At 49.0% G+C, this 25,420-nt stretch overlaps 12 protein-coding genes across 12 annotated transcripts; 5 read left to right on the forward strand and 7 right to left on the reverse strand.

Moving 5' to 3' along the window:
• Nucleotides 1–302: 302 nt before the first annotated feature.
• Nucleotides 303–2,277, forward strand: HO173_011208 (uncharacterized protein; the record flags this gene model as incomplete). Its single annotated transcript, XM_037313089.1, has 3 exons — nucleotides 303–458; nucleotides 593–804; nucleotides 852–2,277. 3 exons carry the CDS (start codon nucleotides 303–305, stop codon nucleotides 2,275–2,277), a joined length of 1,794 nt encoding a protein of 597 aa, XP_037159970.1.
• A 393-nt stretch (nucleotides 2,278–2,670) lies between these two features.
• HO173_011209 (uncharacterized protein) lies at nucleotides 2,671–4,067 on the reverse strand (the record flags this gene model as incomplete). The annotated part of the gene is made up of 7 exons (XM_037313090.1): nucleotides 2,671–2,721; nucleotides 2,778–3,126; nucleotides 3,194–3,377; nucleotides 3,428–3,467; nucleotides 3,531–3,537; nucleotides 3,595–3,915; nucleotides 3,988–4,067. The coding sequence occupies 7 exons, from the start codon at nucleotides 4,065–4,067 to the stop codon at nucleotides 2,671–2,673; spliced, it is 1,032 nt and encodes a 343-aa protein (XP_037159971.1).
• Nucleotides 4,068–4,176: 109 nt separating this feature from the next.
• On the forward strand, nucleotides 4,177–4,341 carry HO173_011210 (uncharacterized protein; the record flags this gene model as incomplete). Its single annotated transcript, XM_037313091.1, has 1 exon — nucleotides 4,177–4,341. One exon carries the CDS (start codon nucleotides 4,177–4,179, stop codon nucleotides 4,339–4,341), a length of 165 nt encoding a protein of 54 aa, XP_037159972.1.
• A 2,046-nt stretch (nucleotides 4,342–6,387) lies between these two features.
• On the reverse strand, nucleotides 6,388–6,847 carry HO173_011211 (uncharacterized protein; the record flags this gene model as incomplete). Its single annotated transcript, XM_037313092.1, has 2 exons — nucleotides 6,388–6,630; nucleotides 6,683–6,847. 2 exons carry the CDS (start codon nucleotides 6,845–6,847, stop codon nucleotides 6,388–6,390), a joined length of 408 nt encoding a protein of 135 aa, XP_037159973.1.
• Nucleotides 6,848–7,275: 428 nt separating this feature from the next.
• Nucleotides 7,276–8,297, forward strand: HO173_011212 (uncharacterized protein; the record flags this gene model as incomplete). The annotated part of the gene is made up of 2 exons (XM_037313093.1): nucleotides 7,276–7,846; nucleotides 7,918–8,297. 2 exons carry the CDS (start codon nucleotides 7,276–7,278, stop codon nucleotides 8,295–8,297), a joined length of 951 nt encoding a protein of 316 aa, XP_037159974.1.
• A 397-nt stretch (nucleotides 8,298–8,694) lies between these two features.
• Nucleotides 8,695–10,208, reverse strand: HO173_011213 (uncharacterized protein; the record flags this gene model as incomplete). The annotated part of the gene is made up of 3 exons (XM_037313094.1): nucleotides 8,695–9,063; nucleotides 9,211–9,400; nucleotides 9,556–10,208. The coding sequence occupies 3 exons, from the start codon at nucleotides 10,206–10,208 to the stop codon at nucleotides 8,695–8,697; spliced, it is 1,212 nt and encodes a 403-aa protein (XP_037159975.1).
• Nucleotides 10,209–10,903: 695 nt separating this feature from the next.
• Nucleotides 10,904–11,944, reverse strand: HO173_011214 (uncharacterized protein; the record flags this gene model as incomplete). The annotated part of the gene is made up of 1 exon (XM_037313095.1): nucleotides 10,904–11,944. One exon carries the CDS (start codon nucleotides 11,942–11,944, stop codon nucleotides 10,904–10,906), a length of 1,041 nt encoding a protein of 346 aa, XP_037159976.1.
• A 4,136-nt stretch (nucleotides 11,945–16,080) lies between these two features.
• HO173_011215 (uncharacterized protein) lies at nucleotides 16,081–17,254 on the reverse strand (the record flags this gene model as incomplete). Its single annotated transcript, XM_037313096.1, has 3 exons — nucleotides 16,081–16,676; nucleotides 16,724–16,793; nucleotides 16,844–17,254. 3 exons carry the CDS (start codon nucleotides 17,252–17,254, stop codon nucleotides 16,081–16,083), a joined length of 1,077 nt encoding a protein of 358 aa, XP_037159977.1.
• A 665-nt stretch (nucleotides 17,255–17,919) lies between these two features.
• Nucleotides 17,920–18,705, forward strand: HO173_011216 (uncharacterized protein; the record flags this gene model as incomplete). Its single annotated transcript, XM_037313097.1, has 4 exons — nucleotides 17,920–18,152; nucleotides 18,275–18,320; nucleotides 18,386–18,503; nucleotides 18,563–18,705. 4 exons carry the CDS (start codon nucleotides 17,920–17,922, stop codon nucleotides 18,703–18,705), a joined length of 540 nt encoding a protein of 179 aa, XP_037159978.1.
• Nucleotides 18,706–19,250: 545 nt separating this feature from the next.
• On the reverse strand, nucleotides 19,251–20,613 carry HO173_011217 (uncharacterized protein; the record flags this gene model as incomplete). The annotated part of the gene is made up of 4 exons (XM_037313098.1): nucleotides 19,251–19,407; nucleotides 19,477–20,095; nucleotides 20,161–20,418; nucleotides 20,466–20,613. 4 exons carry the CDS (start codon nucleotides 20,611–20,613, stop codon nucleotides 19,251–19,253), a joined length of 1,182 nt encoding a protein of 393 aa, XP_037159979.1.
• An 808-nt stretch (nucleotides 20,614–21,421) lies between these two features.
• Nucleotides 21,422–24,088, reverse strand: HO173_011218 (uncharacterized protein; the record flags this gene model as incomplete). Its single annotated transcript, XM_037313099.1, has 1 exon — nucleotides 21,422–24,088. The coding sequence occupies one exon, from the start codon at nucleotides 24,086–24,088 to the stop codon at nucleotides 21,422–21,424; it is 2,667 nt and encodes an 888-aa protein (XP_037159980.1).
• Nucleotides 24,089–24,396: 308 nt separating this feature from the next.
• On the forward strand, nucleotides 24,397–25,230 carry HO173_011219 (uncharacterized protein; the record flags this gene model as incomplete). Its single annotated transcript, XM_037313100.1, has 1 exon — nucleotides 24,397–25,230. One exon carries the CDS (start codon nucleotides 24,397–24,399, stop codon nucleotides 25,228–25,230), a length of 834 nt encoding a protein of 277 aa, XP_037159981.1.
• Nucleotides 25,231–25,420: the final 190 nt, after the last annotated feature.

A 25,420-nucleotide genomic window follows, 5' to 3' on the forward strand; every position in this document is an offset into this window, starting at 1 on the left:
ACACTTGGCTTGCAAAGTGCGAGACTGCAGACTGGCGGTCAAGTCTAAGGACGACGACCCTACCTTAAGCCAATAACCACTCTTCCATCCCCTTTCATCCTGTCCTCGCACTACCTGCTCGTCGAAAGATGCGCTACTTTTACATCCTACCTTGATTAGGTAGAGTCATTGGAGCATGCAGGCACCGTGCGCGACCGCTCTTCCCCGGAGCCCATCGCACCAGTAGGCTGTCGGAGATCTATTATGAGTGAGCGCAGCTAACCAATCTGCAGGACTTCATTCGCCTGCTTCCTTACACCGTCATGGGCCCTGAAAACCATAATGATGACGCCGAAAACGGCGCGCTACTTGATGAACAGCCTGCCTGGCAGTACGAAGAGAGAGATGATGGACCTGAAGCATCTACACCCGGGGATCGGATATGCATATGCAGTCTGGGTCATCAGACGCGGGAGATAGTCAATCTCCTCTCCCAGTCTGGCTGCGCGAGTCATCAATGTCTTTTCACTGGAGATGGGTGCCTGTCCGCGTTCGACAAGCTGCTCGAGCGGTCGTAGCCTGGTCTAAGGGGCCTGATCCGCCTCAATTACAGAAGATCACGCCCTTCTTCCCGTGGATACAAGAATCACTGGCAAGGTTCATTGCTAATCACCTACCGAAGCAAAGACATAAGGCTGCTCTACTAGCCTTTTTCTACTTCTGCTGGCTCTTGACCTTCATTCTGGTGCTCAACCACTCTGCACAAGCTGGCAACATCGAAGGTTACGGCAAACCGCAACCGATCTGGTGCGGAGCAAGCTTCTGGTGAGCCGTACTCTAGATCCCGGGATGCTCAATACTGACTGCAGTAGGAATCCCGGTAACAGCTGTGGCTTGAACGGAAACAGATGTCGCCCTTTTGACAATGCTACCCTCGCCTTTAGATGTCCTGCCAATTGTAAGGCTGTGAAGGTGCTAAACCCACATGCGGTGGGTGACCAGGAGATTAACTACCAGCCGTATGTGATTGGCGGACCAACAAGGAGAAAAGAGAACTTCACTATTCCAGACACTGTCTATCGCGGTGACTCGTTTATATGTCAAGCAGCCATACATGCGGGTCTCGTTGGCAATGATAATGGTGGGTGTGGTGTCGCTCTTCTCTCCGGCCCGCAAAGTAATTTCACATCCACAAAACGGCATGGGATTCAGAGCATTGGATTTGATTCGAGCTTTCCAAAATCATTTACGTTCATCTCCGGACTCTCATCGCAGTGCGTAAGGGACCTGCGTTGGCCGCTCCTCGCCGTCACTTGCGGGTTCACTACCATCCTATCCCTCTGCACGACTTCCCCGCCTGTCTTCTTCTGCTCGATATTCACCATGCTCTTTTTCCACGTCGGACTTGTCTCAGATCCGCCAAACCACTCTGATTATGCCTCGCTCACGTCACTTGTCATTGGCCGTTTTCTACCAGCAGCGTTCGTGGCATTCGTCATATACCGCTTTTCCGTCAAACCCCAACAGACGGGCCTGACAGCCAACATCGAGAGAACAGTCCTGTGGCTTGGTGGAGCGTGGGTGGGCGGTCTCAACAATTACACATTCGCCTTCATTCCTCTACAACGCCTAACTCCACACGACCTCAAAGTGCAGGCTGGAGCAAAACTTGCTTTGGTCCTGGTCGTACTCCTAATTTTTACCATTGCGCTTGGCCAGGTCTGGTATCTTCGGCTCGAAGGACGCTTCCCTCGCTACCTAGCCATCTACTCCATTTTCGTGGCTTTCCTACTCCTCTGTGTCGCTCTACCTCCTCTCAATCTTCGCATTCATCACTATGTACTGGCCCTCCTACTGCTGCCGGGTACGCGTCCGCAGACAAGGCCAGGCTTGCTCTATCAGGGTATTCTCGTAGGCTTGTTCATCAACGGCGTCGCTCGCTGGGGTTTTGATTCCATATTGCAGACAACGGTGGATCTACGTGGGGACGGACAGTTGGGTTCGCTTCTGCCGGACATCACAGCGCCAGTACTTGGTTCATCCAACATCACTTTCTTATGGAGCCGGCCCCCGCATCCGTATGATGGTGTCAGCGTGCTTGTGAATGATGTCGAAAGGCATCGGTGGTACTATGGCGAAGGAGACCCTTCGCATACGTTCTACAGGAACGATGAGATGGAGAAAGAGTACTTCAGGTTTGGATACATGAGTGGAAGCGAGACCGGGGATTTTACCAAAGCAGGCGTATGGGAAACAGACGGCGGTTTCAAGGAGATGGAGCCGGGGCCAAGTAAATAAAGAGATCAGTGTTTATAGATCGCATAGAAAATGGAAATTGACCGAGGCCACAATGAGCCATTATCAAATTAGGCGGAAACGTCAAGGCTTGTGGCTACCACATGGCCTACTTACATTGTCCACATTGATGACTTCTGCTTGTTTACTCTGCATACATGGATGCTTGAACACCCCAGACTGGGGCAGAACTTTTAGCATCAAATGTGGAGCCACCCCCCAATGCTATCTGGGGCATACTGCGTGATCACGCTTGATGAGCGATTGAAAGGGATGATCGTCTTTGCTCCACTGCACCACAACACAGTAAGCCGCCTAGCAAATGCATGCTCTCCTAACACGGGTGGGAGGAATACGCTGACTTTTCCGCACGTAGGCCCAACGCCAATAATCAGGTCATGTCTCTTCGTTCATCCAGGTTAGCCCGTGAGCAGCTTCCTCTAACGGCTGATATCCTCATCAGCTTCAGATCAACCACCAAGATGTCTCCCATGGGCACATACAAACACCTCCCGGGCATATTCTTCGATCCCTCTCCAACCGGGCCACAATGCTCTTGCTTCTTCGACTGCAGTGCCTTTCCCACTATCGCCACCGCTACCGTCTCCGTTCCAGCCATTGGCATCATTTACTTCCCTTGAAACGCCCCTTTCCAGGTCCATGCCAAAATACGGAGCTTTGTATTTTCCAAACAACACCTCTAATGCTAGGAGTTGTTCTCTGTAGCCGTTTGGAACGCTGACTTCGATATCGATGGTCTGACCGTAGACGTAGCGGACTGGGCGGCGTAAGGCACAAGAAAAGAGGCGACATACACGAGTGGGAGTGAGAAGCTCGAATGCTAAGGCGATGCTGGAGGTGGTAGACCATCAGCGATCATGACACTTTTGGGGAGGGCGATGGACATGAATGAACATACCGATGTCCGGACCATTTCTGCGGCCCGTCCTTGAGTATCTGAAGGACCGCAGGACCAGTGTCATGCTCTGCGTCGAACCAAGGGATGGCTATGTGGGGATCAAATGGTGCCTTCCACTCGAAACTACCGTCAGGTTGTAAAGCCATGCGGAACAGAGGCATGGGGAGGCTAGTGAAGTTATTATCTGGCGATCGTCAGTCTTCTTTCGCTCTCCTTGGCGTCCACCTCACCCACTATAGATGCCTGTGTAGACAAAGGTAGCAGGGAGACCGATCTAGGTTCAGAAGTGCTGGTATCAGCGCTGAGGTCGTATCACAGAACAGCCATTTCCTCTCACCTGCCGTCTGCGTACAGTATCAGCATCGGCTTGCCATGGACGAGGGAGAACATGTTGGACTCACATGTAATTCTCGACCGTAAATTTACAGCTCCATAATGGCACCGCTGGCCAACCCTTCCCGAAGACACTATGATCAGGCATGCTGCTGTAGACGTATTGCTGGACATGAGCTTTCTTGGCCGCATCGGCCAGCGATTTGCCGATGGCCACCTCGTCGCCCCATGAGATGGTATTGATGAATGCCTTGCGAGCACCTGCGAAGAGGTCTGCTACGAGCTCTTTGTCTTCGAGGGAGCCTTGGATGAGGATAACATTTTGGAGGGCTTCAAGCTCTTGGCCCACGGGGGTGGTCTTCTGACTAACATGGGCTCTGACCTGATACCTACCCGCCTATCAGTGTCACCGTGTCTCCGCCTCGGTAAGGGCGAGGATGATTGAGGGGACATGATTTTACCCTACTGCCGAGGCGACACGAGCAAGGGAAGCAGCTTGTCGGCCTGTAGCATTGACGATTACTAGTGTTTTGTTTGTCATGTGAATTGCTGCAGGAAATCAAAGGGATATGGTAATGTGAAAAGAACAATATGGAGTCCACTAAAGCAGGGCTTGAACTGAGAGACGTTGGAGGGAGTGCATGGAAGAAATGCAAATGGAGGAGGAGGAGGAGGAGGAGGAGGAGAAGAATGATGATGATGATGATGATGATGCAAGGGGAGCTGGGATCACGCAAGGTCAAAGAGAGGACAAGGAGGGCAAGTGGGTATGGGAAAGGGGGAACGGGAAACGGGGGGAAAAGCTGGGGAAATAGAGTTGTTGGGTAGGGCAGAGATATTGTTTGGTACTGGAATGGTGGAAGAATCAAGTACCTAGTAGTAATAATAACAATAATAATAATAATAATAATATGATGGGGAAGAACGGGGGAGAACGGGGAAGAAAGGAAGAATTGAACTACTCGTACTACTCTGGTATGTAAGGTACTTTAGAGTATACTCTATCTTCCCCCACAATCAGAGTTTGTTTGATAAGGAAAGTCAAGGAAAGCCGTCTTTTCTTAGCTCTGAACCGTCGACATGGTGACATCTCATGACACGATATGACGATACGGTGATTGAGCAAGATAGAGAGTCATAAAATCATATGCTGCTTGGCTCGTTGAACAGGATGTGGAGGAGAGTCAGCGGTGTGCAGAAGGCGAGGAAGGTATTGTGTGACCGTGTGCGTGAATAGTATCGAGTCAATCCTCACGCGGACAAAGCTCCGATGCCACTTGATTGATAGACAGATCCGCGGAGACGATCAATTCATCCATCCTTCAAACAAATTATCATGTAGAGTAAACGATCGTTGTATGCATTCATCCTAACTGGGCTGCGTTGAGGAGGAGGGGCAACAAATGGTAGTCCTCGTTCGGATAACGTGTATCTGCAACTTTCCAAGAGGCGTTGTTCGATGATGATGATGATGATGATGATGATGATAATGGTTGAATGATTGATGGTGTGAAAACAGTAAAGTAAAAAGCAGGGACTGATATATTTACGTAATCCCGTCTGAGGGTCTAAAAGCTTGAAAAAGATTCTGGGGAATGCGAAAAATATACGGGTGAGGCTTTATTGGTTATAAGCGAGTCCAAACAACCGAAAAGTAAGGTAGTCCAACAACCTCGTCTTCACAATCATGATTAGCGAAAAGCAACGGATAATACTTCTGCTTCGAGTCAAACGCGAGAAGATCCATCGGGCGATCAAAGCACCTCGAGTATCCACCGAAAATCACTCGTCTCGCAAAGAGAGAAAGAAGAAGAATCTATGGGCATCTACTACGGTTGTATTTGGTGCGGATGTTTGCATCATCGCTTCCGAGGACAAGGAAGGAGGTTGATCTGTTACGGCCTTTTGCAGCATCTAGCCGTCCCTTGGACTCACGGGAAGCCTAATAAGTAATAGCACGTGGACTGGAAACTATCCCGAAAATGGTCACTATAACCAATCACCAGAGAACACATGCTTTCACAAATTCGAGGTTGGATCGAGGACATTATTGAGCATCGTCATAGGCAGTTGGACAGGTGTTCCAGGGGGCTCATCGAGTAGACTCGTCCTGCTGTTCAACTGGGGCCTGGCCATCTGTTCGTAGGCATTCTGGCAGCTACTTTGGGTATCTGGTGCACGTAGCCTTCCAGCAAGCCATCAAAGGCTTTGGAGAAACCATCTTCAACTGGAAAATCCTTCGCGCAAAGCACCACCTCTATCCTTCCAAAAACAACCACCTGATTCTCACCCCAAACAAGCCGTGGCGCGCATAGCTATAATGCCCCAAATACCTAACAGTCTCGAGCGCTGGCCTGCTCTCATCTTGCACGATCATAGGCTTAAGCCGTATGAACCAGCTGATGATGCGTAGGAGCATTTCGTCCCAATTTTGAGCGGGCGGGAAACTTCTTTCTTCATGCTGGAATGTTTGATATATTCGAGATCGATACCCCCACAACTACGACTTTTTCTGGCGTCGCTTCTGCACATCCAACAGGTCAATGGATCACCCCAGGGACGGTTGGCTCTTGAATACAATAATTTGTTCTGAAGACGGTCGTAGATTTCAGCTTCGACGCGACGGCACGCAAGCCAATTGATGCTATTAATTGGTACGGAGACATTTGAAGCTGGGGTTCTCGGTGCATTTGCGTCCAGATCTCTGCCTGGTGTTATTGAAGCAACTCTTTAGAGTAGTGACCGGCACCTTGGAAGGAAAGGATGCTTCACTGCATAACAATGTCACAGCAGATGTTACTTTATCTCCACAAATTTTCGCGGAGAGTGAACGGCGGCTAAATTTGGACCCGGAACCTTAACTACGCCACTCCAACCATGCTCCATACGTCTGGTGAACTTTGAGCGAGCAATCGAGCCATGCTGAGCTCGTCCGCATGGACATGAGCCCCTGACCGTTTGAGTAGGGAGACATGTTCCATGAGTCCGGCATTGGCTGAGGCAAACAAAGGCGTTCGGCCGGTGTTGTTTCGCAGGTGCACTGAAGCGCCTTTTGTCAGCAGGATCCGAAGGATTTCTAGACTAGGTCCTGTAGCGGCAATATGCTTTCGTGAATGCTTAGCTTAACAATGCCGTCAATGATGCGTGGGTACTCACCAAAGGCGTATTGCCGGAGTAATCGGCCTCGTTGAGCAGCCAGCCATGATCGCCCTTCAAAAGCTTCTGGATCTCGGGAACGTCCCCCTTGGAGATAGCATATCCAAGGGACGTAAGACGTGCTAGTCGGTCAGGTAACACGCCGCTGGGGTGCTCAAATACCATGTCGGTAACTCAACACACGCTACCACTAGTACTTATTCGGCCTAGTACATTGGTATATAAAGGCTGTCTTCTTGTACATAGAGTCCTTCTTCTTTAGACTTTACAGACATCATTAAGAATACCATATCTAGTGATCAGTCTCATTATAGCAGTAACTGCATACCCAGGTATTACCAACACTGATCAGTGTACTTCAATACTAGTACACAGATTAGCAAGGCCATACTCTGAAGGAAGTCCGTCCCGATATCGCCGCGGTACTTTACATGGTTCTATGTTACTCAATCGATTCCGCTCATTGTGACGATTCGATTGAATAGAACTACAATTTCTACAATTCCTACAACTCCTACCCAGCAGAGAAAACACCCAGAAAACACCAAACACCACCAAGCTTCACACCACATTAACACATAACACACACCAAAATGGACACCAAAATGGCTACTGACTCTCCACCTATGACTACGAGTGAGCTAGAGGAACTACAAGGAGCCAAGCCACCAGACAACAAAGAGGAACTCGAGAAATTCGTCCGTTGGAGGATACAACAATACAAAATACACAAATTTACCACACTCTCTGACGTCTTTGCTGACGACTTTGCCCTATACGTCAGAGAGGACTTCGAGGTTCTTAGCAAGGACGCCATTACCAGCCTACGAGATTGCCTACGGGCCAATGGAGCCTATGTTAAGGAAAGGAAGAGGACTCTCGATGGCCAAAGAATTAGCAGACGTAATCAAGGAAGAGATCCCATGGCCATCAGACGACGAAGGCCGTCCCCCACCAAAACCATCTCATTACTACCCTCAGCAACCGTTTCAATCAATGCAGGAACAACAGCCTTATCGACCGGAGAACACTATTCCTCTCCCCCGCAAACACCTTATCAACCAATTGTCGAAGATACCACTCCAGTCCACCTTCCCCCCACTCCAATTGTCGAGGATACCACTCCAGTCCACCCTCCCTCCACTCCAAGCGACGGCCCTCCACGTCAGCCTCAACAACAACAGCCTGAGGATACCACTGCGCTCCTTCCCCCCTCACCACAAACTGCGGCCCAGATTACCGAGTCCCACACCTACTACCCTCGCCCTACCAAGTCATTCAAGACTTCGAGATCAAGGAACAGGCCGTTGCAGAGGATTCTTTGAAGAGCACTACGATGAAGAGCATTACAAGCAGCAGCCCTGTCAACACGAGCCAACTCTCTGCGGTTCTACGTCCGCGCACTATATCGATCCTCAGAGAGTCTACTTTCTCGCTCAGCACCGCTCGAATTCAGCATACTCCAAATCTCGCTCCACCTTTCGCCTCCCAGCATGCTCATTTTCTCGCTCCACTTTTCGCCTCCCAGCATAGTCATTTTCTCGCCTCTTGGCTCGCCTCTCCGCTCGGCTACATTCGTGATACGGAGAAGCGGAAGGCTATAGGCCAAGGATAGGTGCATAGAGTATATAGACGATGCATTCTTGATGTAGCTATCCAGGGATTTGATCATAAGGATCTATCTTTCTCTTATTGCTACTAGAAATAAACCTAGCATGATCAGATCTACGCCCACAGCAAAGGGAGGGATTGCAGCCATAGAGAGCATTACAGAGAAGGATTCGAAGAAGTAATATTTTAATAGCAGGCGAATAGCCTCATCTCTTTTCGGTTTTTGCCAGTGTCGGTAACTCAACACACGCTACCACTAGTACTTATTCGGCCTAGTACATTGGTATATAAAGGCTGTCTTCTTGTACATAGAGTCCTTCTTCTTTAGACTTTACAGACATCATTAAGAATACCATATCTAGTGATCAGTCTCATTATAGCAGTAACTGCATACCCAGGTATTACCAACATACCATGTTCACCTGCTCTGTCATCTCACCTCTCAAAGAAACAGACATCTTCTGTACGATATCTTCAGGGTTTAAGCCTGGCATCGCAAGGAGATAGGAAAGCTTCGCAAGGGCGGCCTCGGAGGTCATATCATGCCCAGGAATGACGCCAGCATGCTTCAGCAACATCGCGGGTTCATACAGGGGACTGACAGTTCCGGTCATGCCTACAATGGGGATAAGTGCAGTCCGGGTACATGAGTGGATATTCTCACACTGAGTGATGTTGACAATAATGATGCCTCTTCTGATTGCGTTTGCAAACACTTTGGTGAGAGCTCCATCAGGTCCTCCAGGGGCATTCCCTGCGCCAAAAGTCTCCTGTATCACAATTTCGCCGTCAGTATTGCCTATTTGAGGGGTTATATCGACCCTTGGAACATGTTTCGAGAGTAGAGACTCCCAAGACATGTTTAAAGCTCAAGACTTGCCTCAAAAAGGGGAAATATGGGCTGCGGAAATGCGTACTAGCACTAGACCTTTAAGGCCATCAAGCTGAAGCACAGCTTCGACCATTCGGGGCTCTATGCCAGGAAAGATCCTCAGACAAGCTACATCGGCCGTTGCACGATTCGTTTGTCTACTAAATGGCTCGAGATGCGTTGGCCTATGAATCAGTTCCCATTTCACGTGGGTCTTGAGTGATGAGATAGTTCCTCTACGCAGATTACGGAGTCAGCATTGCTTGTTCGCGGCAAAGACTGGAGTTGCAGGACAGGTCTCGGGAGTAGAAAGGTAAAATTTCTCCCGAAACATGTCTCGCAACTCAATCTCGGTACCAAATGTGCAGGGTCATCTCCCAAATGTACGTACAATGGAGGCGCATTTGGCGACGCAAAGGCTGAAAAATCGCTAGCAGAGACTTTGGTAGTCCTGTTCCCGCGAAAAAGGTTGTAATTAAAGAAGAGGCATACTTCAGGTATCATAAAGTGGCCAGCAATGATCAAGGATCCTAACAAGTTATCTGTGGCATCATTTTGGAGCTCTAGCATTGGCGCTTGGCTTCCTGTCAAGATGACCGGCTTCCCTAGGTTTTGCAGCATGAAACTGAGCGCAGAGCACGTATAGGCAAGGCTGTCTGTGCCATGTAGGATGACAAAGGCGTCGAAGAGCTTGTAATTTCTGAAGATTGTCTGAGCAATTTGGCTCCACCCTTCAGAGGAGATTGAGGAACTATCCAGAAGCTCTTGAAACTCGAACACAGCATACCGAACATGCTTTTGATACGTACTGACTGGCGTTCGCAGGCTACGGTGAGACACCTCGGTCCCGTCGTCGACCACGATGACAATATCATCGGGATTGGAAAAGTCGTTAAATGAAGGACGAGGAGCCATGCCAGACTCCAGGAACCCTCTTGCAGGTACGAAGCCATTTGGGCTTCTCTTCATGCATATGGTTCCGCCAGTCATGATAATTAGGACCCTCGACTCCAGTGCCGACGAACCAATGGAGTGTTGATCCATAGCGATGATGGTAACACGCCAGAGATCTGATTTGCTTCACTACAGAAGATGCACGATCAATACCAATTGGGCAACGGAGAGCGAAGCAGAGCTTGTATTAGTGGATGATAACGGGCCGAGGTTCGAAATTCTGTGACCCAAATGCTCACTGGCTGGACACCCCAGTATCTAGACACAATGCCTACACCAAACACATCTTCTTGGTGGAGATAAGCAATCTGTTCCCTTTCAAAATTCTTTCTTCTACCCAAGTTTTTTTTTATCTAACAAGATTTCCAGCGCTGTAGACTCGAGGTCTCATAGCACTGTAAAGTTGTAAAGGCTAATGCCACAAATAGATGGAGAAATAGACCTGAGAAAGACGAGGAGCAATGCTGCTCGTACAAGATTTTCTCCGTCACGAGCACCTAGCCCGCATTCAGATTAGTGCACTTCTAGTAAACATGTCGGCAGCACCAGCCGTGTGGGAGGTCAACGAAAATGAGTTACTCTAATTTTCTGTCAAGTTTTGTTTCTGGACATTTCATTAAGAGGTACAAAATTAAAGAAACAACGAACGTGGAAGGTATCTATCGCTGATGCATGCTGCGCAAAACCTCAAATTTCGTCCCGTGATCCCAGTGTGCCCATCAATATCATATCATGATCATCTCCCCTGTGTACATATGCCGCCATGTCAAGCTTGGTGTATCTCCTCAATCCACGCCTCTGCCATCCCCGAACGGAAACGCTGGTATTATCAGAGGTTCTTCCCTCTCGTCCGCCGCCCTGGCGATCATCTTCGGTTTTTTGGAGACTTGATGATCCGCTCGATGAAGAGCCTGCTTCTTTGCCAGACTCATCGACCTGGTGAGCCCTTTCCAGCCACTGTTCATGGTGGTGGGTGGGTTGGAAGTGTTTCTGGCCCGAGCAACGCTACCCGGCTTCTTGCTGGTCGAGTTGTATGAGTTCCTAGGGGACAGGCGTGGCGGACTGAGCGAGTATGGGTCGTAGTCATTGTAAGTGGGAGCCTTGCGTAGTTCAAGATCGGGGAAGTAATGCTCATCTTCCTCCTCCTCCTCCTCTTGCACAATGCGAACACCGTCATCAGGAAGCCATGAGTCGGGAGCTAGCGAGCGGAGGCTGGCTTTGCGCGTCGGAAGACCAGCCTCTGGAGTAACAATCTTTGTGGCTTCAGAAGCGACGAAGGGCCTGTTCTCGTCTGTGACCGTGGGCATGCGGAGGGTGGCGTTCTTCACAAGTGAGCGTGAAAGCACCGACTTCTCCGCTCGCTTGCGTTTGTGCATTGGGGCGAGGTTGGTGATGTCCACCAACTTCGGTTTGCCCATTGCGAGTATGGGAACAGCAATAGCAATCTCGGCTTCGTATTCGTCGGCGGTGACTGGCTCGGTAGTCGCCTCGACAATTTTCTCTGGAACCTTGTGCTTGAGCTCCTCTTCATTGCTCTCCGTGTCGCTATCGGGACTGGGAGAGGGTTCTTCCTCGCTCGACATGTAGCGATCATAAAGATTCGCTTTGCTGTATGTGTCGATGCGGAGATGGTTTGGGTTATCCTTCTTCGAGGGCACTCTGCCGATTGTTGTCGAAGGGAGATGCCTTTCCTTCTCGGGCCTCTCGTAAGTCTCGTCCAGGATCCATAAATGGTCTGCCATGGCGTTGTTGCTTTTGATACTTTGCTTTGCACCGTCTAATTGTCGTGAATCTGATACTGAGTGTCGATGATGGAGGACAGGCATAACCACTACTGCTGGATGGTACTGATTGTAGGATGGTGGTCAGGATGGGAGGCTATGCTTTCATTCATGAACCAAGTTGATGATGATGATGACGATGATGGATGTGAGCTGAGCGTAGCAAGATTAGGCAATGTCACTGTAACAAGGCGTACAGCACGGTTTCAGAAGGACAGTGTTGGTTGGTAGTATCCAACATGGGGGGATTGTGGAAGAGTTAATAATAATGGAGCTGAGAATGGAGTACGGTGGTTATAGTCAGCCGCGCCGCAGAAGGAAAGGCCGGCTTATCATATAGATTACTGTATGAAGGCAGGGCCGCAGGACATGTGCGTGTACCGTTTACAGCACGGTAAGATCGACAATCGCCAAAATAATAACCCTGGAAGTCGACGGAAGGTTTATTAACGGCTTGATGGTGGGGAGAGTGTACCTGTGAGGGCAAGGGTAAAATGGTTGAAATGATGAATGGGGTGTGGGTTTCAAGCCATCTATTGGCTAGGAAATTTAAAGAGGCTGCATGATCGTTGCCAACCGCAACTCCTACCCTAAGGTTAGTGTAGCTACGCTCGTGACATTCCCACCTCTCCACCATCCATTGCTGCGCCTATTTATTCCAGAGCGCAGCCATGCACGCCTCGTCACTCCGGGAAGCAAAAAAAAAAAAAAAAAAAAAAGACCCGACCAGTAGCCAGTAGCTGCGGGTTTAACGGTTCAACGGTATGAGAATCGGTCTGATCACGAAAGGATGGTTGCGTGAAGCTCTGTGGTCAGATGCAAATAGTGCGTCAAATATGGATACCATGGACAAGAGGAGGTACTTAATGCCAATCGATATGTAATGTACATGCTTAGGTCCCTCCAAAAGGCCCCCCTAGAAGTGGCACCAAGCGGACTAGCAGCCCCTCAGCCAAGCCGAAGGATTGACCACGTGAAACCGGCCGGGCCTGCTGTTTCAAGCCTGGCGTGCTTGTCTTGCAATTTACAAATCTTCTGTCCATCTGCTTCCCGTGGCCCCAAAATGACGACTCGACGAGCCTTCGACCATATGTCTAATTATACAGTAAAGCACCTGAGGTCGATTATTTGGCCATCTTACCGTACCTTGTCTGTTTCAGTATCATTTTCTATCTGGCAATCCAAGTCTGAGGTCTAACTAGGTATACAATGCGGCTTTGCGCTTCTCCATGCTTCCATCCGCACCAGCCGTGGTTTTCGATTGTGATTGTGGATGTGATTGCTGAAGGAATTTCCCGAACGGCCACACATTTGGCTGTGGGCACTGGGGTGCATTAGCGTTCAATCTAACGGAGACAAAAAGAGGGGTAACGGAATTAAGAAAGCAGGCCCGTACCTACATGACGCATGACGCAGGAGCATCCTTCCGTATTGCATGAAGCCGTTCGCTGCTAGGTGCGCTTCTACAATACTGATAATCGGCTTGTCTACATACATTCTTACATAGCGGTACTTATCTACTCTCTACTCTGTACAGGAAACTGCAATACCTACATGTTATTGTTGGACAGTCGAATCGCCATCAGAATTCTAACAGGCCGGCTGTCCAACGCTAACTCTACGGGCTCGAGCAAGCCGCAAGTTTAATATTCTCCTAGGCAGTAAAGTACTTTAGGCACCAGATGTACCTTAAATGACTAAAGTAATTCAATTTCTCCCACTCTTCGCCATCATACTAAAGCTACCTTAGATCAGACTACCTTAGATCTTTTATTACCATGAAATTGTATGGTACCGAGAGCATCTTTCTCTTGACCACGATACCATCTCTATCTATTCCTGTACCCTGACCTCTTTGACACCCACCAACCTCCGTCTCTTCTGGAAGCGGCCTGTCCTTTGCCATCATTTACCCACATGCTTCATCTTCACTTCTTCGCTACCATGCGATAACCGGCCGTTTGTGTGGAGACTGGACAATCACTCTCATGCAGCGGCTGTCTCGATGAAGACGCATAGATATATACGCGTGCCACTAACATTGCCCATTTCTATGCGGCTGCATATGTGCCTTGCTTGCAGTCGCATATCTTACTACTTTCACTACCTATTTGGGCAAGAAAACTTTCCCAACAAAAGCCTTTGCTTCCAAACGATGCCAGCGCTGGCAGATGAGCTACGCCTATTACTGCCGTGTCAATGCTGTATGCGTCAAGGCTCAACAGTCAGCAACGCCCGGACGATTTGCATCTCGGATCATTACAGGACGATTGGTCCGATCCTCAGATACTTCTAGGCCGAGCGATGAGTATAACCACTCCGCAATGCGTGTTTTTGGCATCTGACCAGCGTCTATGAAGAGGGTACGTGGCAACAGATTAAAGCGCTCTGGGCTCTAAGCTCTGGACACATTGCACCTATGCACGATGAACCTTCAAGTATAAATATTGCCTGTGCGGTGCAGAGAGCACAATTTTGATGGTGCCGACAAGAGCTTGGCGACAGCATTGAGCACCATCTCACATCTGCCCCGGAAGACCTGGCTTGCAATGATGCATATCTCGTAATACAATGAATTATGAACGGCCTGGACAGTGACTCAACCACAGCTTTGTCCACTTCGACCTGTGCAGACCCAAATTGTTTCAAGAAAAAGTGCCCGAAGCTTACATGTACCTACTCCACTGGTGCCACCCAGGTTCAGGAACTTCAGGGGCCGCACGGTAGTATGGTGCCTAGTAGATCCGGCATATTTCGCCCTGGCGGTTTGCTTTCCTCTCATGCATAGATGTTCTTAGGACCGTGAGACTATCGAACCTAATCTCCCTGCGTTGGCACTGTTTATTCGCGGATTTGGATGAAAATCTAGCGGTTTCTCATTTCATCAAAATGGTACTGGCTTAATACCTAGGTTGATGGTAATACAATCGTTATCTCCAAGTTTGCACAACTGTCATTTCATCATCTCAATGATTAGTATTAGTGTCATCATTCTTTTCTTTCCTTACTCTACAGTCCAATATATCGTCTCCAAATACAGTCCATTCTCAACGTCTCCGAAGGAAGCTCATTGATTGCAATATCGCAAGCATCTGTTATATCTCTGTCAACGAACGTCTGGTATTAATCGACGTCGCCACCTCAATACCGTTGTGGACCAAGCATAAGTCTCCATCTATCAGATCGTCCCACCCAGGCTGCTCAAAAGCCATGGCCCTGCATAATCAGGGCCCACTGGAGTCGTACTGGCCATCCCAAGAAGGTACGACTCAGGGGCCCCCAATCAGGAAAACTCTTTTCCCGATTGTTTTTCATGCCATCGCAAACCTTAAAATATGCCACCGCAGTCAACTTCGGCTACTATCAACCACCTTGCAGCTTTGTTGGCCTGCATGAATCCAGTCTGCCAAGTATACCCGTTGTTGATTTCTTCTCCGCACTTCTCGCTATCCTCACACTCTACATGAAAAGTGTTTGCAGCCTTTGGTTCGGATACAAACTTCCATGATAAGGCCTGGAATGTGTGGCTCAAGGTCTCGCACGGACAGAAGTACACGCATTATCATTCCCATGGAAAGAGCGAGAAGCTAGTGGAACGTCGCCAGGGAGCCTATGCAATTCCGGACGAGCGCTGTCAGACCCGCATGCTCGAGATACTATGGGGCTAGGCCTTCCGTCGTCTCGAGGAGCTAGATGGTTGGGTAACATGGTTCCGTTTGGTTATCAGTAGCCGTGCTGTACCGAGTCAGAGGTACGATGTCAAAGAGATTGGGCACTTCGAGGCTCAGGCGCCGTAGCCACTATTCATCAGCTTGGGCTTCATGCCACACAGCTTCATAATCAATACAATATGACAAGTATAGAAGGCTTGCTGTTCACCGGATGCTTATAGCTCGAGTCTGGAGAGATTGCTATTATGTTGTACATATTACGACTACTTCAAACGATTTTCCACCAAAGGTCCCGTAGCAAGGCCCTGAAACGCAGTCTTGAGGCCTCCGTTCCTGAGTGCACTGGTGCATCCGCCATGAGAATTGTGCCCACAAATCCGACAGGAGCGTAAAGCATCCACACCAACCTTACATAGTATCAAATATCATGACCTCCTGGAGTACGTACAAAATCGATACCCACTCCTGGAATGGCACGTGCAAAGAACTGTTTCCAGGTTCTCATGTATGCTACTCTTCCCCCTTTCTCGACCGTGTCACCCTGGGCGTGATTCCACCATTTTCTTTCCCTGTTGCTGATCCATTGGAATGACCTCCCAAATGCACAGCATCTTCCATGCGTTGCACGTCAGGCACTTCCATCCTGCTCATGTCGATGGCCGCTCTTGTTGCCGTCTGGCTAAGTCTTCTGCTCTTCTTCCGCCCCCGTCCACCCTTTGCATTGTCTTTCTTGTATGTAGCGAAGTAGAAGGAGATGAAGAGTAGGAGGTAGGAGGAGATGATGCCCATGCCTGCAAAAGCAGCAAACTCTTCACCAGCGCATTTGCCGGCCGTCGGTAGGTTAGGGAAGTAGGTTGAGGAGAAGTAAGTGTAGGAGGCAAAATAGACGAAGCCAAGATCGATGACGAATTGAGCTATTTGGAGCCTGGTGATCCATTTCTTCCACGAGATGCGCACGCCGCGCGCGGCTTGAAAGTAGTACCAGTACATGACTACGTGGACGGTGAGATTGAGGGTGATGGGGACCCAGGAGACGGCGGTCAGCCCAACGAGTTGAGTATAGCAGAGCAAAGCAGTAGCCCCGTGATGATAGGTATGGAGAAAGGCTGGGCGCATCAGCTGAGTACTTTAGGATTAGAAATTCTTGACGTACTGAGGGGCTTTTTCTTGAGAACCATGAAGACAGTGTCCAACAGCTCCACGTATTTTGTAAGATAGTTCAGCTACAGGCTGTCAGTCCCAACTTTCCTGACCGCGACAGAGGAGTACGCACGTAATATAGAGTCACCAGAGGGGCTGTCCATCCTCCCCTGTGGTCGCATATGGCGTAGAAGACTCCATTTCTCGCAATTGTTGGTAGCAACTGCTCAGTGAAGAGTGCCAGAAGAACTCCACTGATAATGGTCAAAGCTAGATTGTGCACCATGAATAGGCCATTGAGCTTGAATGGTTCCCGATTTTTCATGAACTCTCTCCCTGCAAAGACCGTCACGTAATACGTTACGAGCATTGTTACCGTCGCTGTGAAGGTCGACAGAGACGTTGCACCTGGTACGAAGACAAATTTGTTTGCGGAGTGTCCCACGACGTGGGAATAGAGCTTGTCGAATTGAGGCCATAGTTCCACAATGAAGGGTCTGTCGAGCGTAGGTAGGGGAATGGAATCGAGACGGTTGGATGACATGATGCCGGTAGTCTGCCAAAGCAGTGAGCGCCTTTGGCGATTGGTACTGGCTAAGGGTATATTCGGTGAATAATAGTCAATGGGTCCGTATAATGGAAAAGTGGTGGAAGAATGGGCTTGTTGTGCCAGAATACTTTCACATGCGGCAAGGTTGATAAAAGAGTGACTAGAATCGAATGTAAGAAGGCGATTGACGACGTGACACTGCTACGCAAAGGTCATTCGAACTTGATGAGAAAGTCTGGAGAAAGGAGAGTTGGGAGGAGGGATGGTTGCGCGGCGCTGGCGGGCGCTCAAATTTCGGCTGATGGAAATGCCTCGACCAATCATGGCAGGCAATCAATCAGCTATCAGGGAAGGTGAGAGAAAGCTCAACGACTGCTCTCCATAGAAAAGAGAGAAAATCTTTGGACGAGAAATTTGCCTTGACCAGAAGGCAACTGACGAGGTCCAATTGACCATATTCATCGACGGTATCTGCTCCTTTTAAAACACAGATTATCCAGAATTGTGAAAGCTTCAATTACCACCGATAGGTACGTCTTTTGTTCAGCCCTAGCTCCCCTGATCTGAGGAGCAAACTCCGGCTATAGGTATCTCCGTACCTCCACTCACCATCCGACCCAGTTTAAATCTCCCCTCAGCGTCCTCACTGCGCATCCTCAATGTCTTCCGCCACTCTCTTTCGTCTAGCCGCGCGCACACAGCCATCGTACCTGTTCCGGTCATCGCAGCCAGCAAAGACAATCTCTCCAAGGGGAGTATACGCCGGCTCATCCGCGACGGTGCCATGCAATTACTTCAGTACAAGTGTTAGGAGGGCAGCCGATAAGGATGGACAAGAGGCAACCGGGGGCTCAGGGCATCATGAAGAGAGCTTTGAGGAGTTCACTGCTAGGTATGGGCATTTGGCAGCTCGTCTGTCCTCGACCTGCCCTAGCTCTCTGAGTGCAGAGCATCCAAACATCGAACCCTGGGGCAACTATGATGGGTCAATTGGCTGACAAGAGACGTTTCCAGATATGAGAAAGAGTTCGATGGTGTTCAAGATGTCTTCGAACTACAGGTAAAGACTACATCTCGCCCCGCAAAGCCGAACCCTAGAATTCTGAGTTTTTCGTCTTACAACAGCGTAACCTGAACAACGCTTTCGCCTACGATCTCGTCCCCTCTCCTTCTGTCATCACAGCCGCTCTTAGGGCAGCCAGAAGAGTTAATGATTTTCCCACTGCCGTACGCGTCTTCGAAGGTGCATTACTCACTTCAGCCTTTTCTTTTTCGAAGACGTACTCACCCCTTGAGATACAGGTATCAAGGCCAAAGTCGAAAACAAGGGCCAATACGACGAATACTTGCGCGATCTCGAACCGCTTCGGGAAGAATTAGGTATCGATTTGAAGGAGGACTTGTATCCCGAGCAACTTTACACTGGAGGTGCAAATAGGGCTTGAAAGGGACCGAGGGCGTATTGAGAAATTGGGGACGAAGAGGAGAATTGGAGAAGCACGTTACAACCAAGATTGCACGACGCCGTTTGACTCGTCTGTACGCGATATATGCACATAAATATCTGCCAAAGCTTGCTCGTTGCTCCGCTTCAATAAGGTCGAATGGCTTGCATATTACAGGTTTGTTCTGCGCTGCGCTGAGACCGATCTGGTAGTGCACTTTTGCCTTCAGCCTGGGCTCGGACACGGAATAGACCACGATTTGTTAGAAAGCGCCACGGTTGAAAAATTCTGACATTAGACTTCGTAAATTCGACGAACTTGAGCAGGACTACAAGTGCTTCAGTCTTGCACCATTGAAAGGCTATTATGTACATTGAAATAGCTCAGATACACAGGTGCCTCCGTGATGCCTTTTTGCGCCAAAATGTACGTACTGTTGACATGCCGATCGAAGGTAGCAAATACCTACTATACACATAGTCATGTATAGGGAACGAGTTATTGTCTTCTCTCCCTCGAAGGCCCCATTGTGCCATCTTCAAGTATCAATCCATGCCCACGTATTTAAACCAATTAGGCCTGCAATCTTCCTTGAATAGGAATCTCTCGCCATCGGTGAAGCGGCCCGTGACACACCCTCTACATTTGGGCGATTTAGGGCAGTTGAAGTAGGGTATGTGCTGGTATCCTATATCACGGAACCTGGAATGCAGTCAGATGGCGCCTGTCCATATTGGGTTCGAGGTCGAATGCAGATGCGGGAAGTCTCACCAATGGATCTTGCTCTTATCCTCAAACAGTCCCAACGCAATACTATGCACCGGCGCATCCCCCCACCTCTCATAGAAGAAACCACCCGCTCGATCCAAGTGCTCGAAATAGTCTTCATAGGGTTTGGAACGCCAAAATCCCATGTCCGCAATCTCGAAATTGCTCCAAAAATGACACGTGCTGTACCCGTGCGCTTTTATATTGTGTTCCGGCCTCCTTTTGCTATCCACGACCCACTCCCTCGCATTGTTCTCGTGCAAATACTCTGGATGTGCCGCCATGAACTTTTCTGTCTCTGGCCACAAAGTTGGTATGGTCTGCGGCGCATCGTAAAGGTTGATCGTGAACCCGTACGTCTTATTGTGATCATTCATCCAGCGGAATATATCGTAGTCAATGTCGCAGAAGAAGTGTACTTTTGGCTCGACGCGCCAATAGTAGCGGACATCTTGGAGGGCTGGGTGTTTGTAGAACATGCCACTATTCCAGCGGCACATTTGATGATAGGATACCATGGGGCCGTACTGAACCTCTTGCTCTTCGAGCATCTTGGCAGACTCATCAAAAAGATCGCTATTGATCCAGGAGGGCACTGCCCAGTGTTCTTTGGGAATTAATTCTGTAGGAAGAAATTCTATTAATTTGCGAAGACGCTGGAATGAGGGGCAAACTGGACAGCCGTACCATAATTGCATTTTGCTTTCGTCTCCATCTGGGTTAGACGTTTAAAATCTTCTGAGAAGGGGACGTCGTTGAAAAATGTCCAGGGGTAGTTGAATTTTGAGTTCCATGTTCGCTCCAAGTCTCTCATGGATACCAGCATACCATCTAGCTCCTCATTTCGTACCAGCGCCAGCAGTGTCGCATTAATGCGAGGTGAATCGGGATTGTCCGCAGCATACCCATCGGCTCGCCATAAAGGTGGAGGAGGTTCGCCGTACTCTGGTTGCTATTAGCATGTACATGTGAGCATATTACGGTTGTTGTACCTTGTAAGGTCGGCTCGTTAGGAAGCTCATGCTCCAGATCGCCTGGTCCATGTATTGTTGGCGGGGTTCTAAAGGCCTGGAAGAGGAGGTAGAACAATAAAAAAGCAGATACTATCGCCAAAGCACGCAACGGTCTTGGGATAGCCATGTGGGCAGTCTTTCTCGGCCTCTCATCGACCAGTCACTTGGGAAACAATATAGGTATGAAGAGATCGTCATGGCCATTGGCATACTTCTTCTACCTCCCCATCCTTCATCATTCTTATCCTTTTCTCTATTCAAGAAAACATTTCACTACATATTGTCTAGTATCAACATGGCAAATCCTCGGCAAGACTAGAGCCGGGCTAGGCCCGAGTTGCCTCATTTCAAGACCATTAATCATTCTCCATTGCCCGCCTCGGCCCATCTTTAGGATACACATAAAGCATCTCCTGCATCCCCTGGCAGTCACTCCAGACCATATCAATGTACCATTATCACAAGACGAGACTCTGAGGCTCGCACGGATCAGCTAGAGATTACTAAACCTTCGTCTTTGTAGGAACCAACAACAGAAGCCCAGCCTTTTCAATTCACCGATCTGCGTTACAGACCGTTGAATCCAGAAGCCGCTTTATTGTTGCTGTCGATATCAAGCTTGCCTTTCATAATGCCAATAGCGAACGTCAGTTTCAGTCTTCAAATTGGTAACCTTGACTTTGGGATACCGACGGGTCACTGGCCGTAAGTTGGATCTAATACTTATGACCAGATGTAGTCTGGTTCTGCTGCTCAGATGTGTAAGAGGCTTTGCCTAGGTTCGTAGAATACGCGATGGACCCTAGAGCGTGTAAAGAGTTTCTGTCCTTCACAGGGTATCCTTGCAGCGTCTCCCTTTCGAGCTTAATGACTCGATTTTGCGTATTTGTGCAGCTTTCCTTGCTAGTCCCACTCCATGACATGTTCTCGAAGCATCACTTTTCCAGCCCCATAGCTAGATTACTGGCAAGCATTTCCCATGAAGGTGTACTGTCAGCTTTGCTGATTGCTCTCACTGCTACGGTCACAAAACCATGCAGACTCCTGAAGGTGTCGAGCATTTGCTTCAGCCTACCAGCATCCGGAAGCTCCGCATGCAAAGCGGAACAGGGACTGGAGTCGTCAGAATCGGATTCGGTGTCCTCATCGTCTGAGGCTGCTTTGGCCAGCTTTTCCTGTTTGAAATGAATTGCATGCTTTTGGTTGGCTTTTGTAATTGTGAAGCTACTCTCCCAGTCAGAGGATATCTGTCTGGTAGCATAGGAGGCATGCAGGTCTGAGAAAAGAATTGTTAGATCAAGCAATGATACGATAGCTTGGCGAATAGACGCGTGTTTTTTCAGCAAAAAGCATTGATCTTCGAGTTTTGTGATGTAAGCCTGGTGGACTGCGCTCATACTGTCAACATCCTGAGCTCGATCCATGGCGATACGCATGTCAGCAGTAGCCACTGAAAGGACCATATTAGTGATGTAAGTCAGCATTGTGTTTGTCATCCAGAGGAGGCGGTGGCGAAGTGTGTAAAGTTGTAATAGTGGCTTCTTGTCTGTTGCTTGCACGCTTTTTGCGATTTTCTGCCGCTGGAGCAGATACTTCGCTCTCTGCAATTGGGTCAGGAAGACGAAGACACGCTGGTAGAGTTCAATGGAATCTGTTCTGATAACGTTCGCAACGGGCCAAGGAAGAGTGTACGAAACCCGAATACCCTCAAGAACGCTCATGGAGCGCCGTGCTCTATTTGAATCCTGTTGGGTTGCTGGACTCGGACAGATCTCAAGCCGATCAATATCAATGCAGGGAATAGATTTGAAAGCCCCTTGGAATAATGCAGTCATAGTGAAGCCATCATTCCATCGAGGATTCCCGCGATCTATTTTCTCGAAGATCCGGTTGTTGACGTTGGTGCAAAATGCGCCTTTATCGAAGTAGATATACTCTAAGGCATCCAACGATGATTGCAAGCCACAACGCGAATCAAGTTGGGCACGAAGCTCCAACAAAGATGCCTGATGCTTATTGGCAATCCACCTATCGAGGGCCATGTCGAAAAGCTCGGCGAAAGGACTGAACAGGCCAAGATCCGCTGACAGACAGACAGATTCGTAGGTCAATGCAAGCTCTTTTGCCGGATCTTGTTTCAGATCATGGTCTTCCCACCCCAAACGTCTTAGAAAGTCGATACTTTTGCCAGTATTGAAAATTTTCTTCGCTGCTACATGGAGAAATTTTGGAGCGTGCAAGACACCATTGCTATCTTTGATGAGATGATATGAATCTTGCCACACGGAGTTCAAATGAACCTTTTTCTTGTCTTCTTTGATGAATATGACCCCATCGCGCCCTGTGAGCTGACCTTTTTCCATCCACAATCGTAGAGGCTTAAGGTACGTCTGAAAACAGTCGAAGAACAGATTGGCCATGTACTCATAACCTTCTGCATCTCCAATGCCTTGGTTGATACATGTTCTATCGAACAAGCATTCGAGTATGCGGAAAGGCCTTTCGAGCTTTGGATGAACGTCCAATTCCAGCAAAACGTCATATACCTGTAGTAAGAGTCGGCTGATATTGGAAGTCTCATCGTAGAGCGCCAAGAGACTTGGAAATGATTGGGCACCAAGGGAGAGGATCTTGGTTTGTATTGCAGACAAGGCACGGTCAACAATCTTTAGGCGTGAGGTAAGGGTCGCTTGAAAAGTCTGTTCGAGTGGAATCCTCTCGTCCTTTCCAACCCACTGTCGGACGCTGAGCAGCTTATTAGCAATTACAGCAAATCCTGCCAATAGACTAGTCAATGATTCATGAGAGGCATGCTCTAGAAAATCCGCTCTCGACACGGTAGTCTGCCCTTCGTCCCCTTGACTGAAGATAGACGTTGGTAACCCAAGGAGTAAGAAGATGACTTCCCGTCCCGCCTGCAGCTCAGTCAAGATCGTCTTTGGCCTACGGTCTTCGTCTTCCTCGCGAATCAAGTCAAACTTATCGGCATCTTGCGAATTCCAGATGTGCGCAATTTGAACTTCCCGAGGCGAAATAGGCTCAATCAGTGTTTCGATGCAAGCTCCGACCTCTTGTCCAATTACGCTGGACTCCGGCGTGAGTACTGAAGGATCAGAGTGAAATGATTCAATCCGCTCATCATCGTCCGAATCATCTGCCGTAAAATCCACATTCTTCCAGATACCATCCTGGTCATCCAATGGGTCTTCAGCTACGATATCGGCCCATGTCAATGGCGCAGATGGAAGCTCAGGCTTCAGCGATGCCAGATGCGCAAGATTTGGATGGTCAGTTGGTCTGTCCGATAGCTGTAAAAAAAGCGATAAAATCTCCGGAGTCCATCTGTTTGACGTTACAGACAGTTCTGCTCGTCGCAGATCCAAGGCGTCTGCTAGTACATCATTGTTGAGGATCCTCCATTTCTCCTCCAAACCCTCCAATCGAGCAGTGATCTCGAATTGATTGATACGCGGAGAATGACTGTTTGCCAGAGTGCGCAATGCTGAACGCTTACAGCGGTCAACATCAGCCTCTGACGGATCTCCGATTAAGGCCTTAATCAGTCGATCAACCAAGAAGCTGGTTTCCGCATTGTGTGCCATCAAACTGGAACAGAAGTCAATGGTTGACGTTGGACATTCGAATACCCCAAACAGTTGAAGCGCGACTGGACGCGATATTGAAACTAGTCCATTTAGGGGTTTAGTCTTATACGCCCGTAGAATGTGTAGGTACTGGGAGACTTCAGTCTTCCACAAACCGTCTCCACCCAACTACCGCGCAGCAATTGAGAAACCTCTCGAGAGATTATGGGGAAGCCAGTTGAAGCTTTTCATTGTGGCGAATCCTACGGTCTGTTTGCTCTCAACCTCCGTTATCAACAGATAACAACAGAGGCTGTTGGGGCAGGATGTCCGAAGATCTACTTGACGAGATAGAAGCTATTCAGTCAATTTATGGCAACGATGTATTACGAGAAGCAGATGGTGCTTTTGTCTACATCCTATCGATTCCCCATGTCGAGGCCTCATTGCGCGTGCTCTTCCCGTCAGACTATCCTGAGTCAATACCACAACTGCTAGGCATAGAAAGAACCGGGGCGCAGGCGAGAAAGGGTTACGGGAGCCATGTACTAGATACTGCACGAGCAACGTTACTCTCGGTATTCATTTCAGGCTCAGTCTGCCTCTTCGATCTACTGCAGGAGCTTGATACCGTGTTGGCCGAGGATTCCAATGGTCAGCAGTCTTCCCTGGCCGATCCTGAGGATGATGCCAGTCTTGTGCTCAAAGCCGCCCCGCCTGTCACTTGTGGTCTTGGGGAGGAGCCTCGCTGGATTCTCTCCTCAGCCGTCACCGAGAAGAAGTCGACCTTCGTAGCTAGGGCTTGCTCCGTCACATCGCCAGCCCAAGCGCAGGCATTTCTAGCTCACCTCCTCGTGAATGACAAACGAACTGCCAAAGCCAGTCACAACCCAACAGCCTACCGTATCCGTGCTCTCTCCACTGCCAAATCAGCAAGTGAGATCTTGTACGAGGATTGTGATGACGATGGAGAACGTGCAGCTGGAGGAAGGCTACTACAATTGTTGAAGATCATGGATGTATGGGACGTGCTAGTCGTCGTCAGTAGATGGTACGGCGGGGTCAAGCTAGGGCCTGATCGCTTCAGCATCATCAACAATGTGGCAAGGGAAGCTGTTGTCGAGGGAGGCTGGACGAAGAGCAGGATAAGGAACGATTAGGGACTGCATGAAGAGAGTGTATGCTTTGAGTAAGCACCGTAGTGTTCTCTGCCATGTCGTCCTGATGTTATTTATCACACTGAATCGGGTACTCAGTGAGACTCTCCCTCATCATTTCGTGATGCTGGGTTCTATTTTCAGCCTCTCAATTTGTGATTCTTTTTGACGATTCTACGGCTGCTATGCTCTC

This window comes from Letharia columbiana (assembly GCF_014066305.1).
Source record: "Letharia columbiana isolate WasteWater2 chromosome Unknown Sc0000060_s0, whole genome shotgun sequence".
Lineage (NCBI taxonomy): Eukaryota > Fungi > Ascomycota > Lecanoromycetes > Lecanorales > Parmeliaceae > Letharia > Letharia columbiana.